The sequence below is a fragment of the Cervus elaphus genome, chromosome 31, assembly GCF_910594005.1.
Source record: "Cervus elaphus chromosome 31, mCerEla1.1, whole genome shotgun sequence".
NCBI classification, from domain to species: domain Eukaryota; kingdom Metazoa; phylum Chordata; class Mammalia; order Artiodactyla; family Cervidae; genus Cervus; species Cervus elaphus.
In genome coordinates, this window is record NC_057845.1 from 54,655,451 (window position 1) to 54,670,287 (window position 14,837).

The 14,837-nt window shown below is 42.4% G+C and overlaps 1 protein-coding gene across 1 annotated transcript in view; it reads left to right on the plus strand.

The window, feature by feature from the left end:
• TMPRSS7 (transmembrane serine protease 7) overlaps positions 1-8,414 on the plus strand; it is a 45,759-nt gene extending 37,345 nt beyond the window's left edge. The window contains 5 exon segments of the mRNA XM_043892869.1: positions 24-140; positions 1,134-1,305; positions 3,461-3,729; positions 5,503-5,639; positions 8,144-8,414. Coding sequence (XP_043748804.1) covers positions 24-140; positions 1,134-1,305; positions 3,461-3,729; positions 5,503-5,639; positions 8,144-8,314 — 866 coding nt within the window. The 3' untranslated portion in view covers positions 8,315-8,414.
• The last annotated feature ends 6,423 nt before the right edge of the window (positions 8,415-14,837 follow it).

The following is a 14,837-nucleotide window of genomic DNA, read 5'->3' on the forward strand; positions in this document are numbered from 1 at the left end:
TCTCTTCTTTTGCTCATTTTTAGGTATTCCATGCAACAACAGAACTTTTAAGTGTGGCAATGATGTTTGCATTAGGAAACAAAACGCAAAATGTGATGGCAACGTGGATTGTCCGGATGGAAGTGATGAAGAAGGCTGCAGTGAGTAGAAACACGTTCCTTCTGATCTTTTGTATTTCTCCCTCAGTCGACCTGTTTTTTCATTTTCATTTCATTCTTGATATAACTCCCCTGGCAGAAGTTGCCACAGGCCAGGCAAGAATAGTAGATATTGTTGAACTGAATCTGAAATGGTTTCTCAGAATTAAAAATTCTAGAGTGAATTCTTTTAATTCTTTCTTAATTCTTAAAAATAAGAAATAATTAAAACTTACTTATTCTTTATTTTCTGCCTTCTTTCTTGATAGTAATTATTCATGCACTAGCTGTTTACACGAAGAACTTCCACTTTCTAATAACCTTAATCAAGGCATAAGCTCTTAAAAAAAAAAACTATGAGAAAAGAAATAGGTACTGGAATACTGTGGATGATTTTATTAATTATGCCTTATGTTGTGATCAATGTCAAGAGATGGTTCTTTCTTTAGCTATGACCTGAGAACTGTAATCTGCCATGTGTCATTATTAATTGCATGATCTCTAATTGGCCGTGTGCCAACATATTAATTATATATCCTTCTCAATACTATTTACACTGGAAAATAATTGCTTTGATACCTAGTTTTTCTTAACTAGGTTTTCATTTGTTTTGGATTTACAAATTCTCTCCTGAATCAACACAGTTTCACGGACACTCTCAATTCAGTTGCTTTTGGGACTAATCTTTCTTCTCTGCCTAACAACCTGAACTCCACAGCTGCTGCTTTTACTGGTACGGCTGTTACTATTGGTCCCTTCCTCTCCTCATGTGTGTTACTGTACAGAGACTCTGCATCAAGGCCTGTTTCCAGGGGGGAGGTAGTGGTTTGTTGGTGCTGGTTTCAGACAGACCCACGTGTTGCCTCTCTGGATAAGCAGGGGATTGCAAGTTGCTTACCTAGTTAGTTACTTCCTAACCCAGCTCAAAATTTGACTGAATGCTTGGTTTTTCTTTCAAGTCTGCCTTTAACTCATGGGACCCCTCCTCTCCTAAAGGCTGCAGCAGCAGTTCCCCCACCCCCCACCGCATCATCGGGGGCACCGATACCCAGGAGGGGGGTTGGCCGTGGCAAGTCAGCCTCCACTTCGCTGGATCTGCCTACTGTGGTGCCTCAGTCCTCTCCAGGGAGTGGCTCCTCTCTGCCGCCCACTGTTTCCATGGAAGCAGGTAGAGCATCTCAATTCTTACTCTGAAGTGACCACAGACCACATAGCTGCTCTGACATTGTGGGAAGAAGCTTGCATTTGGATCCATTCAATCAATTCAGTTGGTCGTTCTTAATTTCGTTTTGTTTCTGTGACACCAATTGTATGCTGAATGTTCTTTTAAGTTATTATCAACTTAAAGGGAAGGTCACAAAAGTATATCAAGAATGAATAGGCTTTTACTAGGCTGAGAAAATAAGATAGCGCTTTCAGGTTGGAAGGAATTCTAAGGGAACGTGTGAAGACTGTGGAGTGTAGGAATGTGTGGAGGACAGCGCTGAGGGATGACTGGAGTATGGAGACCCCTACTCAGGGTGTGAAGGCAACGACTCTGTACCCAGTTTCCAGTGCGGTGGTGGGGAGCGTTCCCACACCCCAGAGCAATTGTCTGACACCAGCTAGGTGTCCTATAATTCAGCTCAGTTCTGATTTGTCTGCCCATATAGACAGATTACGCACTTTAGGGGCTCAGTCTAACAAATCTACTCCCCTCCCCTCAATTCAGACACCAGTAGAAAGTCCAGGTTGTCACCTGCACTTTTGACTGACCAGCTATAGAGTGTAGGTTCCAGGGAGCCCCTCCTTGGATTTTACTAATTTGCTACAGCAGCTCACAGAACTCAGAGAAACATTTTACTTGCTGGCTTGCCAGTTTATTATAGCAAGATACAGTTTGGGAACAGCCTGACGGCAGACATACAAAGGGCGAGGTGTGAGAAAGTATGCAGTTTTCCATGCATGGACTGTTTAACTTCCAGTCTTCACGTGTCTACCAACCTGGAAGCTCTCCAAACCTTTTGGGCTTTTATGGAGGCTCCCTGACACAGGCACAATTCATTGAATCATTGGTCACTGGACACAGATTCAACCTCTAGCCCCTTCAGCCTTAGTTGCAGCCCCAAAGTAACCTCAGTAACATAACAAAAGACACTTTGGTTCCTCTCATCACTTAGGAAATTCTACAAGCTTTAGGAGCTCTGTACCGGGAATGGAAGGATGACCAAATGTATATTTTTTATTGTAAATCGCAATATCACAGAGGAGGATCACAAACAAGTCCTTTGGGATAATTGTCAGGAGGGCTCTGTCTGTCCTTACCGATGGGGTTATCGTGGGCCAGACATTCTCCCCTCTAAGGGAGAAAGGAAAGCTCGGACAACAACTTCACTTAAAATGTGACCTTATTTGGAACCAGTTGAATCCTAGGTACAAAAATATATCAATTATTTCTCACCTAGAATTTTTAAAAGTACTTCAATGAATTTATACAATTAGAGTATTTGTTTCTCCTGGAAATTACAGGATTCATGTTAATGACTGAAATGGCTATGCTTCCGTTCCATCACTAGTCTTTTATGTAATATATTACCCTTAATACTCCCCTAGGTCCCTGTACTGCATGTGAGATTAGGGGCCAAGCACTTTGGGATGTGTCCTTCTTTTTCTTCCAAAGCGTCCACATTCTCTTCACCCCACCAGAGCAAGGCAGCTGTGCTGGTGGAGATAAGAAACCCCAGATGGAGATTAGAAAGCCCTCATGACTTCATGCCAGTCCACTGGGGGGCTCATAGCGAGTGGGGCCCTGTGAATAGTCAAGCTTGAGCAGTTAGAGCAGCAATCTTTAAGGCTTCTGGTAGTTTGCAAAAAGAAATCTCCTTAAATTTCTGTTTGGAACACTTTGATTTCTAATCTGTCTTGGTATCATTTGAATTTGGTGAAAGGATCCCCAGATCACTGTCTTATTGGCCCTGTCTGTCACCATCAAATGCCACTGTCAGCATGAATAGGAAGAAGGTACCAAATAAATTCCAGTCACTAACAATCCTAACCTGTGGGTGGTTCCTGAAATACCGATGGCAAGAAAATTTCCAGCATGTCCTTAGAACTCACTGAGGAAATGTTCTGGAGCCCAGCTCTCATCTGCCAGCCCTACTCTACCTGACTTCATCTTGGTTTTACTAGGGAGACAAGGGAGGCCCGGAGGCACAGTCAGCTACTGCAATAGGGAGTGAAAGTCAGACCTCCCTTCCCGCAGCCCCTCTCTCTGCGGAGGGCTCTTTCCAAAGCACGTACGGTCTTCAAGCCTCTGACTCTGTGCTTCCTTCCTTTCGTCCCAGGCTGTCTGACCCCACGCCGTGGACCGCGCACCTTGGCATGTACGTGCAGGGGAACGCCAAGTTCGTCTCCCCGGTGAGGAGAATCGTGGTCCATGAATGCTATAACAGCCAGACCTTCGACTACGACGTTGCCTTGCTGCAGCTCAGTGTCGCCTGGCCCGAGGCCCTGAAGCAGCTCATTCAGCCGATATGCATCCCTCCTGCCGGCCAGAAAGTGCGCAGTGGAGAGAAGTGCTGGGTGACCGGCTGGGGGCGCAGGCACGAAGCAGGTGTGTGTCAGTGAGTGCCCTCCCCTCCCCTCCAGATCACAGCAACTCGTGTTGATGTGGTGCTTTGGGGTTCATGGAGAGGGTTTTTGTATAAGATCTCATCTGAGCCTTCTAACAACTCTGACAGATAGACTGGAGGAGAGTATTAAAATTCCGGTTTTATGATGCTCTCCCCTTGTCCCCCAGAGAAGTGAGAACCACTTCTTAAGGGAAGGTCTATGAGCAAGGCAGGACAGGATAGTACAGGCCCTTTTCAATCTCGTAGGAGTTTGCTATGTTTTCTGCTATAGAAGAATATTTCCTCCATATTTTTAGGTTCCCTTTCATTAAAAAAAAAAAAAAGACTCATTTTCATAAACAAGAGAAGGTTGCTCATACACAACTTACTATGTCAACTCATAGACAATAGTCTGCAGGATTATGCAAGTACGTCCTTCATGAGGGCAATTGGCCAAGTGGATGAGAGTGAAGGCTGAAACCCAGATTATCCTCAGTTCCCCAGACTGCAGATTCAGGCCTGGGGGATGGTCACATCAGCCTAGGAATGGTCCAGCAAGAAAGAATGCCATTTTACAATTCCCCTGCCCAGAGGGGGCATCTTTATCATATGCACAAAGGTCAGATTGTATGGCAGGGAAGTCTTTACATCTGCCCTGCCAAGGTTTTTATGGCTTAGGATTCTAAATACACAGTAAAGAGGATAATCCAAAACTTTGTGAACATCTCCCCAGAGGTGAGAGCTGATGCTTTCCCTTGATCTCTTAGTCTTTATCTTGGATTCCCTTATAGTCATTTCTAAATGCTTAAAACAGATACATTATCTTTAAATCTTGAACTGTATCTTGGCCTTGCTTTGACACTCTCTAAAGATTCACTATGGGCAGCTTCTCCAGTGCTAACTACCCACATTTAGTTATTGAACTCATGAAATTCACCACCTGTCTGGGCCTTCTGGGAGAAGGCAGGTCACTGCTCGAACACCTATAAACCATCAGGGCTGTGCTCAGGGCTTTCATTACATCGTTGTTTATCATACGAGGAAAGAGTTTCTTCAACCACTTTATCATGGGGCATTTTCTTTTCTTTTTAAAAAAAAATCATTCTGCTGACTTTAATGTTTCTGATTGTATTATTAAATAGTTACTACACACAAAGAACATTTTTAACATTCATGTAAAGTACAAAACTTTGCACTACGCTGCTGTGCTCCCCAAGCCCAGAGGTGGACGTGGCCACCCCTGCAGCTGCCGCACTCACTGCTGCACTCCCACGCCTTTCCAGGAGCCTGGGCGGCCTGGCACTGCTGATGGGTATTTTCTCTACAAGCATGAGTGCGTCAATGAATTATCTTAGCCATATGGGTTTAAAAGGAAGTGAAAGGGCTGTATCCAAACTGTTACGTTTTTATGGTTCCTAGGATACTCCCAGATGTCAGTTATCATGTTCCACTTAAGGGGCCCTCTTGACCAGGGAGTGTTGGTAACGGCTGTTACTGACTCACAGTCTTGAAGGTAGGAGGTATGTGGAGAAGGACCATGGCTCAGATGGTCGAGTCAGACCTTGGGTCTGAATCCTGCTCTATTTTTCCTATTTGTGTGCCATTGGATAAGTCCTTTATCCTCCTAAGCCTCCATGTCTTCATTTGAAAAAATGAGGATCGTAATAGAACTTACCTAAAAACAATTGTTATAGAGTAAAAGGAGAAAATGAATAAATTGTCTAATAAAGTAAATGTAATCATTGCCTTGATTTCTACTTCTGTGTGTTTTCCAGACAATAAAGGCTCCCCCGTTTTGCAGCAAGCAGAGGTAGAGCTCATTGACCAAACCCTCTGTGTTTCCACCTATGGCATCATCACTTCGAGGATGCTCTGTGCAGGTGTCATGTCAGGCAAGAAAGATGCTTGCAGAGTAAGCCATCTTATGTTTTCTTTGTCTAACATGTTGTACTTTCCATAAATGCTTTCATGTTTAATCTACACCATACTGGCAATAACTCGGGCAGGTGATTGCCTTAATTCAGACACTAATTATAATCCAATTGTCTGAGATGAGGGAAAGGTGATTAAATACTAATTGGATCTGTAAAACTCATTTTCTAATTCCCATGTATTTTTCTCCAACAATTAGAGAATGGGGTCAGCATTTATCATTCTGCCATGATTGTCTTATAACCAGAAACTAAAAAACATAGCAAGATGGACGCAGTGTTTTAGGATTGCTACCCACTTCCCTAGCAGTGGCTGTGTACCTTCTAAAATAACAAGTATTGTATTCACTTACTCCTTTGACACACAGGCTGGGGGAGAGAAAACAGGAGTGGGAAAGGTGACTGGAGGCCTCCTGACAGTGGTGAAGCTGAAGGTTACCTTTGGGGGGATGTTGCTATGAGTCTCAGATTCCAATCTATGCAGATACCTAAATGATTACCAAAAAGTGAGCAGATGTTTTAGAGGATGAGCCAGTGCAGGAGACTCGGGTTCAATCCCTGGGTCAGGAACATCCCTTTGAGGGCGGCATGGCAACCCACTCCAGCATTGTTGCCTGGAGAATCCCATGGACAGAGGAGTCTGGTGGGCCACAGTTCCTGGGGTTGCTAAGAGTCAGACACGACTGACCGCATGTGCAGGCAGAGGGCAGAGGAGCTGTTCCCACATCTTTCCGTAACCTTAGACACTGCGCTACAGAAACTCATCTCATTATAAAGATGACTTCTATCTTCTGAACTCCTATTTTGTGGAAAGGACTATGCTAGGATCTTTACAGAAATTCATTCAAATTATTCTTTCATCCACATTTTATAGAAGAGGAAACTGGGGCACAGGGAGCCCAAGTAAATTACTCAAGGTCACAGAGCTAGTTGAGTTGGAGTTTGAACTCTTACCTCTGAAAGCTACTATATTTTGGGTGCTTCCTACAGGTAGCTGGTTATATAGTTCTGTTCTCCATAGCTACCAGGGTTTAGAGGTTAAATGAGGCTTCATAGAGTTGGAGTGCCAACAGTTAAAATAAAAAGATTTCAGTCTCTCTACTAGTTAGAATTTACCTAATCAGGTTTAGAATTTTGGGGGTGACATCCAGGGACAATTTTGGAATGCCTTTTTTATCTTTGCCTCTGAGTAGGCAGCTTTAGGGCTTCCCTGGTGGCTCAGATGGTAAAGAATCCGCTTGCAATGCAGGTAGACCCGAGTTTGATCCCTGGGTCAGGAAGATTCCCTGGAGATGGGAAAGCTACCCATTCCAGTGTTCTTGTCTGGAGAATCCCAGGGACAGAGGAGTCGGTGGACTACAGTCCATGAGATCACAAATAGCCAAACACGACTAAGCACCCACAAACATCTTTAGCCGAAAGTAAAAGTTCAGATGTTATACTTTAAATAATGAACAACGTAGAAATTCTATGTAAACATTGAATTATTTCAGCCTTTGTTTTTGGAATTCAGATGCCAGAAAGGGCTCTCGAGTGAGAGTGCTTTCTCTGTAACAACTATCAGCCAGTGATCCTTGGGGCTGTGTCATTGGACCCTGCAAACTACAGAGGATCTCCTTTCCTTTTTTCCTCACGGCCATGAGCCAACACTGAAGTTGCATGGCATAGAGGTAGAAGTCAACCAATCCTCCAAGATAACCATGCCGCAAGAGGTTATTGTGAAGATTAAATGACCCAAAATAGTGTTTAGCACATACTACCACTAAACGAAAGTGAAAGTCACTCAGTCGTGGGCAAGTCTTCTCGACCCCTCCCTTGTAGTATATTGAACACTTTCCAACCTGGGGGGCTCATCTTGTGTCATATCTTTCCATGTTTTCAGACTGTTCATGGGGTTTTCACGGCAGGAATATTGGAGTGGTCTGCTCTTCCCTCCCCCAGTGGACCATGCTTTGTCAGAACTCTCCACTGTGACCTGGCCGTCTTGGGTGGCCCCAAACAGCATGGCTTATAGCTTCACTGAGTTACATGAGCCCCTTCACCACGACAAGGCTGTGATCCACGAAGAGGCAAAGGTTATTATGAGGATTCAATGACCCAAAATAGTGCTTAGCACATCCCAGCACTAAATAAATGTTAGCTATTATTATTACTGTTACTACTATTACTATTTTTGTTATCGAGGTTTGCTATTTGTTTGTAGGTATATGAATGTTGATTCCTTTGCAAGAATCTTCAAATGTTACTCCTGGCCTAAAGAATCAAGTTTCTTATGATGAATGAAACTTTTTAATTACAGGAAAAGTAATTCTAAAACAACATTAGAAGTTTCACATTATTTCTTGATACTTCCCCAAACTGCATAGGAATTAGCTAAGAACCCGGTCAGACTGGGAGTTTGAACACAATTCATTAGGCACTTTAATAACAAAATTGACGACCATGGAACAAAAGTGCTTGTTACTTACGTTATCTTTTTCTGTAGGGAGATTCAGGTGGACCTTTATCCTGTCGAAGAAAGAGTGATGGAAAATGGATTTTGACTGGCATTGTTAGCTGGGGTCATGGATGTGGAAGACCAAACTTTCCTGGTGTTTACACAAGGGTGTCAAACTTTGTTCCCTGGATTCATAAATACGTCCCTTCTCTTTTGTAATTGTGCAAGTTTGATTTTTGACTGTGTTTTATGTGATAGATTCTTTTAAAAGGAATGCAGTAATTTTCAATAAAATGAGATAATTTTTTTCTTCTGGAAATTTCAGATTGCATACATTTGGTGTTTATTGAAAGGTTAATATGTATTTTATTCCATGAAAAATTGCATCTAGGATACAGCTGTATTCATTCTTAAGGGTCAAAGGGCCCTTGATTCAGGAATGGAAGAAAACTAAAGTAATGTCATGAACCAAGCCTCTAAAATAAGATAAGTGGGTGAGATGTTCAGGAATCCACACCTTAATTTATGTTCTTATTCAAGGGCAGATATTTATAAAGATCTAGGTAAATATGATTTATTGAAATAAATTCCATAAAAAAAAACCATGCCTGATCTTTGGTGTTCTAATGGAATGCATAAAAATGACTCCTTCACAAATGCAAATAAAGGCAAACTCTGTTACTAACAGAGGAAATACCTATATCGTTATTTTCCAATATTTGGTCTAACCATATCATGGGGACATTTTTCAGCAATAACATGGTAATATTGTGTACAGAGAAACCATTAAACAGCTAACAAAACTAACAATTAGTACTCTTCATTAAAATGATAGAATTCAGCATTGTGGTAGGAGGATTGAAAACATTTACATGGGATTTAAAAGAATTGTGGTAAGGCTGGCCAACAATTGAAAGACAAAAGAGTTTTTGTTTTTGTTTGTTTGTTTTCATTTATTTTTATTTAGTTGGAGGCTAATTAGTTTACAACATTGTAGTGGTTTTTGCCATACATCGACATGAATCAGCCACAGATTTACATGTGTTCCCCATCCCGGTCCCCCCTCCTGCCTCCCTCTCAATCCCATCCCTCTGGGTCTTCCCAGTGCACCAGCCCTGAGTGCTTGTCTCATGCATCCACCCTGGGCTGGTGATCTGTTTCACCCTTTATAGTATACTTGTTTCAAAGCTGTTCTCTCGAAACATCCTAACCTCACCTTCTCCCACAGAGTCCAAAAGTCTGTTCTGTACATCTGTGTCTCTTTTTCTGTTTTGCATATAGGGTTATCGTTACCATCTTTCTAAATTCCATATATATGCGTTAGTATACTGTATTGGTCTTTATCTTTCTGGCTTACTTCACTCTGTATAATGGGCTCCAGTTTCATCCATCTCATTAGAACTGATTCAAATGAATTCTTTTTAATGACTGAGTAACATTCCATGGTGTATATATACCACAGCTTCTTTATCCATTCGTCTGCTGATGGGCATCTAGGTTGCTTCCATGTCCTGGCTATTATAAACAGTGCTGTGATAAACATTGGGGTGCACGTGTCTCTTTCAGTTCTGGTTTCCTCGATGTGTATGCCCAGAAATGGGATTGCTGGGTCATATGGCAGTTCTATTTCCAGTTTTTTAAGAAATCTCCACACTGTTCTCCATAGCGGCTGTACTAGTTTGCATTCCCACCAACAGTGTAAGAGGGTTCCCTTTTCTCCAGCATTTATTGCTTGTAGACTTTTGGATAGCAGCCATCCTGACTGGCGTGCAATGGTACCTCATTGTGGTTTTGATTTGCATTTCTCTGATAATGAGTGATGTTGAGCATCTTTTTATGTGTTTGTTAGCCATCTGTATGTCTTCTTTGGAGAAATGTCTGTTTATTCCTTTGGCCCATTTTTTGATTGGGTCATTTATTTTTCTGGAATTGAGCTTCAGGAGTTGCTTGTATATTTTTGAGATTAATCCTTTGGAAAGACAAAGAGTTTTTGGATGATTGTTTTGAAAGGGAAAATTTTCAGAAATCATCTAACTTCTGATCCTTTTATAAAACCCAAATGGCCAAGATTTTCTTTTATTTTCAGAGCCTTACAGTATCTAACATAGTTGTAAATCTATAGTACATGCTCAGTACATCACAGTTATTGATTTATTTTGTCCTGATTTACTGTGTTTCACACTTAATCTCAGAATAAACTTTTCATTAAAAGAGGCCAGACTTAACAATATCACCAAATAGATAAAAACAGCAGAAAGAAGAGTGATATTATTTTTTTCCTTGGGACTAAGTCAAAAAAGTAATCGCAATGCTATTTTTTGGTAGGGCTCAAAACAGTGGGACTGCTTTTCATAAGACATCAGAAAATCTTAATGTAACAGCAAAAGAATAGAGAGCAAAAGGTGTCATAACTGGGATCAGATAGTAAGGTTGAACTCTAAATATGATTTCTCTGAGACAGTGAATATTTTCCAGTTTGCAAAACATATTTTGATTTACAAAAAGGCTATTTCCTTCAGCTAAAGGATAAAACATTTTAATGATACTCCTCTGAATAGATCTTTTCAGATTCATTATCTGGCTGTGGCATAGTGCAATTCAGAGGGCCAAGTCACCACTTAATCCACAAATGGGGACTTAGCTACTGAATCCACTGCAGAGAAGAGCAAATTAGGCTGACAGTTCTTAAAACCAAGGTTTGTTTTGCCTCGTAATGCTGTGACCTAGGTACATGGTGAATTGTACTTTTTATTTATGACCATTTCTAAGGAAATTTGTTGTTCACCAGACTATTTCACAGCTTTATATAGGTTTATGATCTCAGTTAGGAAATGAAGAATGGCTGGCATGATCTGTCAGATTCATCAGAGGGAGTTTTCAAACCACACACACTTGGTACCATTCTAAGCACTAGTTGGTGCTAATGTGAGTGTACCACATTCCTCATCAGTGCAGAGATGGAGGAAAGGTTGAGAAACACCCGCCTAACTTATTTGGCTATTTCATGCCAAGATGCCTCTATAACCTGAACAGTGTGGAAAGGTCTACTTCATTCTTGAAAAGTGTGAGCAGGGGCAAATTCTAAGCTTGGTTTATTTAGCAGCGGGGAGTGGTCTCCAGAAACAAAGACTGGGACATTTCCATGTGTCAGACCACTGGGAGAACTTGTAGGGACTCCTGGCCTCCTTCACAATGCCTTGATAACTGAAAAATGAAACACTACAAGCCAACCAACTATTTCTCAGTTGTGTTCTGCTTGATTATTCTGCGTGGCTGACCCAATTGCTGATGTTCAGCATAGTACTGCTTGCCATCTGACAACATATGGGTACAAATTGTGGTGTTTTGAAAAGGCATAGATCTATTTGAAGCTAATGAGATGCTTTACTGATGTCACTTTAATGGTGTTACTTTTTGTTTTATCTGATAACATTTGGGAAATTATTTGCTCTTACAGAAGATGAAGAAAGAAGAACAAGTATTATGATGAGAAAAGCAAAACTGAACATTTTATACTGGTCAGCAAGTCTTGGCAAGAAGCATGTTTTAATTTTTTAACGTTATTTACATTTGGCAACTTGAATGAACTAAAGTAACTGAGTCAATAATAATTTTTAGATGATATTAAAAAGAACTATTTGTGCAAGAACAGTACACTTTTTGAAAGCACATTTAAAGAGGTATTTATGAAAGAACAAGATCCTTTAAAAAGCCACCCCTATAGAAGTCAGTTTTGAAGAAAATGCAAAAACAGATCTAGATAGAATTTGGTTCCTCATTCACAAATCCTAAACCTTCAACAAGAATTATTTAATCTAAGTTTGGTTCTACCTCCAGGATGAAACACTTCTTTCTAACTCTTTCTGAATCCTTAGAATCAGACTGCCAGAGTGAAAAAAGTCCTCAAATAGAAATTGCAACATCCATATACATTCTAGGTCAGCTGTCTGGAGATGAAGAAATTTGCAGTTATCAGAAATCAGAATAAGTTCCATGTAAGAATTTAAGTAGTTCATTGTGAGTAATATTGTGAGGTGTCAGCAAGTGTCAGCAATCCAGAAAACATGATGGGACAGGAACACAAGTCAATATCAAAAGAAAATATATTCAGTATTCAAAGGTTATTTGTGGGGGCAAAGAATTTGGAGTGGGCAGATATTAGTTACAGAGATACAGTCATGGAAAAGAAAGGAACATTAGGAATATTTACTGAGATTCTGCTTTTGTTGGGCACAGGGATAAATGCGTTCTTTAATTGCCTCATTTAATCCTCCTAATTCTACTCGGTAGGAAACATTTTATAAGGAGGAGAGAAGCTCATAGACTTTAAACAACTTGCCCAAGAACACACAGATAGCGAGGGTTTAAATTTGATCCTAACTCTTCTTCACAATCTATACTGCCATCGGGATGTCAACAGTGTACAAGGGCTAGGTTCATGAAATTCCGGAGATGCATTAGAAGCTAGGTGAGAGAATATATAGGCCTCACTTCACTGTACTCAGAAGGCATTGAGAAATCTGCTGTAGGCGGTGCATGTGACAGGAAGCAGTAGCTTTTTGATCCTCTGGAGGAGTGAAGGAGAGTTTTGGACATCTGCTCATGGAGAATCTGGAGAAGGCGATGGCACCCCACTCCAGTATTCTTGCCTGGGAAATCCCATGGATGGAGGAGCCTGGTGGGCTACAGTTCATGGGGTCGCGAAGAGTCAGACACGACTGAGCGACTTTTCACTTTCACTCCCTTTTAGGCCTTAGGGTATGGAGGGCTTTCTGGTGTTGCTAGTCCTTGGTTGCCTCAGCACCCCTTCTTGGTTCCCTTAACCCTTGCTCCTTCATTAAAAATCCTCTTAAAGAATTCTGGCTGAGAATGCAGACTGAGTCCTACAAGATCTGCCTTTTAGGGTAGAAAAAGCAGAAGTCAGTGACGGCCAGCAGCTGAGTGGCTACTGGATCCCATCTGGCAGGCTGATGGAATCCCAAGTCCAGATGAACCTGTAGCAGTCAAGAAACAATTAGAGAGTCCTGATATCTAGGCAGTGTCTGAAGAGCAGGCATCAAGGATGCTGGATTTTTGGACACAAGTCAATGTCTTCTGAAATGGAGCTAATTTTTATGTGACCCGTCTACAACACAAACTTATCTCAATGTGTGTTTGTTGGAGACAAGGATGAGAAGTAGGGAAGCAAGCTGGCTCTCAGCACACACCTTGCTTAGCAAACAATTTCAGGCTCATAAGACCAGAAGCTCTGAACCGTGGATTGTGGATTGTGGGTTGGTGCATAATTTTTCCCTCGGATTGTGTGTGTGTGTGTGTGTATGTGGTGGTGGTGGGAGTGACGGTGAGGTACCTGTGACTCCTCTTCTCAAAGGCATTTAATAATCGCCAAGGTTTGTGAATATTTGCTATGTATATCTAACTGCTTTGGTGACATCAACTCTTAGTCCTGGCAACAACTCCACTGGGTGAGTATTAACATTAGGTCAACTTTCCAGATGAGGAAATTCAGCACAGAGAGCTGAAGCCCAGGGTCTCGAAGTTTGGAACCCCTTTAGCACTGAGAGGGGATTAGTCTGGCAGCCTGGTTCTGGAGCCTGCAGTCCCCCCCTCTACCCATCAATGTGTCTTTGTCTGCCTCTGGACTCAAGAAGGAGGAGTGGGTTTGTGCGCATTAGTCACTGCCATTCGCTCAGTGCCTTGAGCGATGGCTGGCGCTCAGGAGACAGTTATATGTTCACTGTGGCTGTTGCTCAGTCGCTCAGTCGTGTCCGACTCTTCGTGGCCCCAGGGACTGCAGCACGCCAGGCTTCCCTGTCCTTCACCGTCTCCCAGATCTTGCTCAAACTCACGTCCATCGAGTTGGTGATGCCATACAACAACCTAGTCCTCTGTCGTCCGCTTCTCCTGCTTTCTATCTGTCCCAGCATCAGGGTCTTTCCCAATGAGTCGGCTCTTATCAGGTGCCCAAAGTACTGGAGCTTCAGCTTCAGCATCAGTCCTGCCAATGAATATTCAGGGTTGGTTTCCTTTAGGATTGACTGGTTTGATCTTCTTGCGGCCCAGGGGATTCTTAACAGTCTTCTCCAAACTTCAGTTTGAAAGCGTCAATTCTTAGGTGCTCAGCCTTCTTTATGGTCAACTCTCATATTCATACATGACTACAGGAAAAACCAGAGCTTTGACTATACGGACTTTTGTCTGCAAAGTAATGTCTCTTTTCATATGCGGTCTAGGTTTATCATAGCTTTTCTTCCAAGGAGCAAGTTTCTTGATTTCAAGGCTGCAATCACCGTCCACAGTGCTTTTGGAGCTCAAGAAAATAGTCTTTTACTGTTTTCATTGTTTCCCGATCTATTTGCCATTAAGTGATGGGATTAAATGAATGAAATTTTGCTAGGCATTGAAAGCTAGAGCAAGCCCTGGCAACAGACAGCTCCTCGGGGAGGATGGAATGTCCATCCATGTCAAACCCCAAAGCCCAATCAGGCCACCCGCTCAGCTTCTTCTTTGTATTGAATTGTGCGAATTGAAAACGGCAGAGCAGGCAGCGCCCTGAACAAACCAGAAAAACAACCTTCTTCCGCCGTGCTCCCGAGCTCACAGCTGGGAATGCCTGTGGCGCCTGGAGGGAGCGAGGCGCGCTTCCCCCGCGCTAAAGTCAGAGGCCTGCCCGCCCCGCCCGGCGGGGCCCCGCCTACCACCCGAGGCCTCCCCGCCCGGGGGTGGAGTGAGTAGCTCGCTA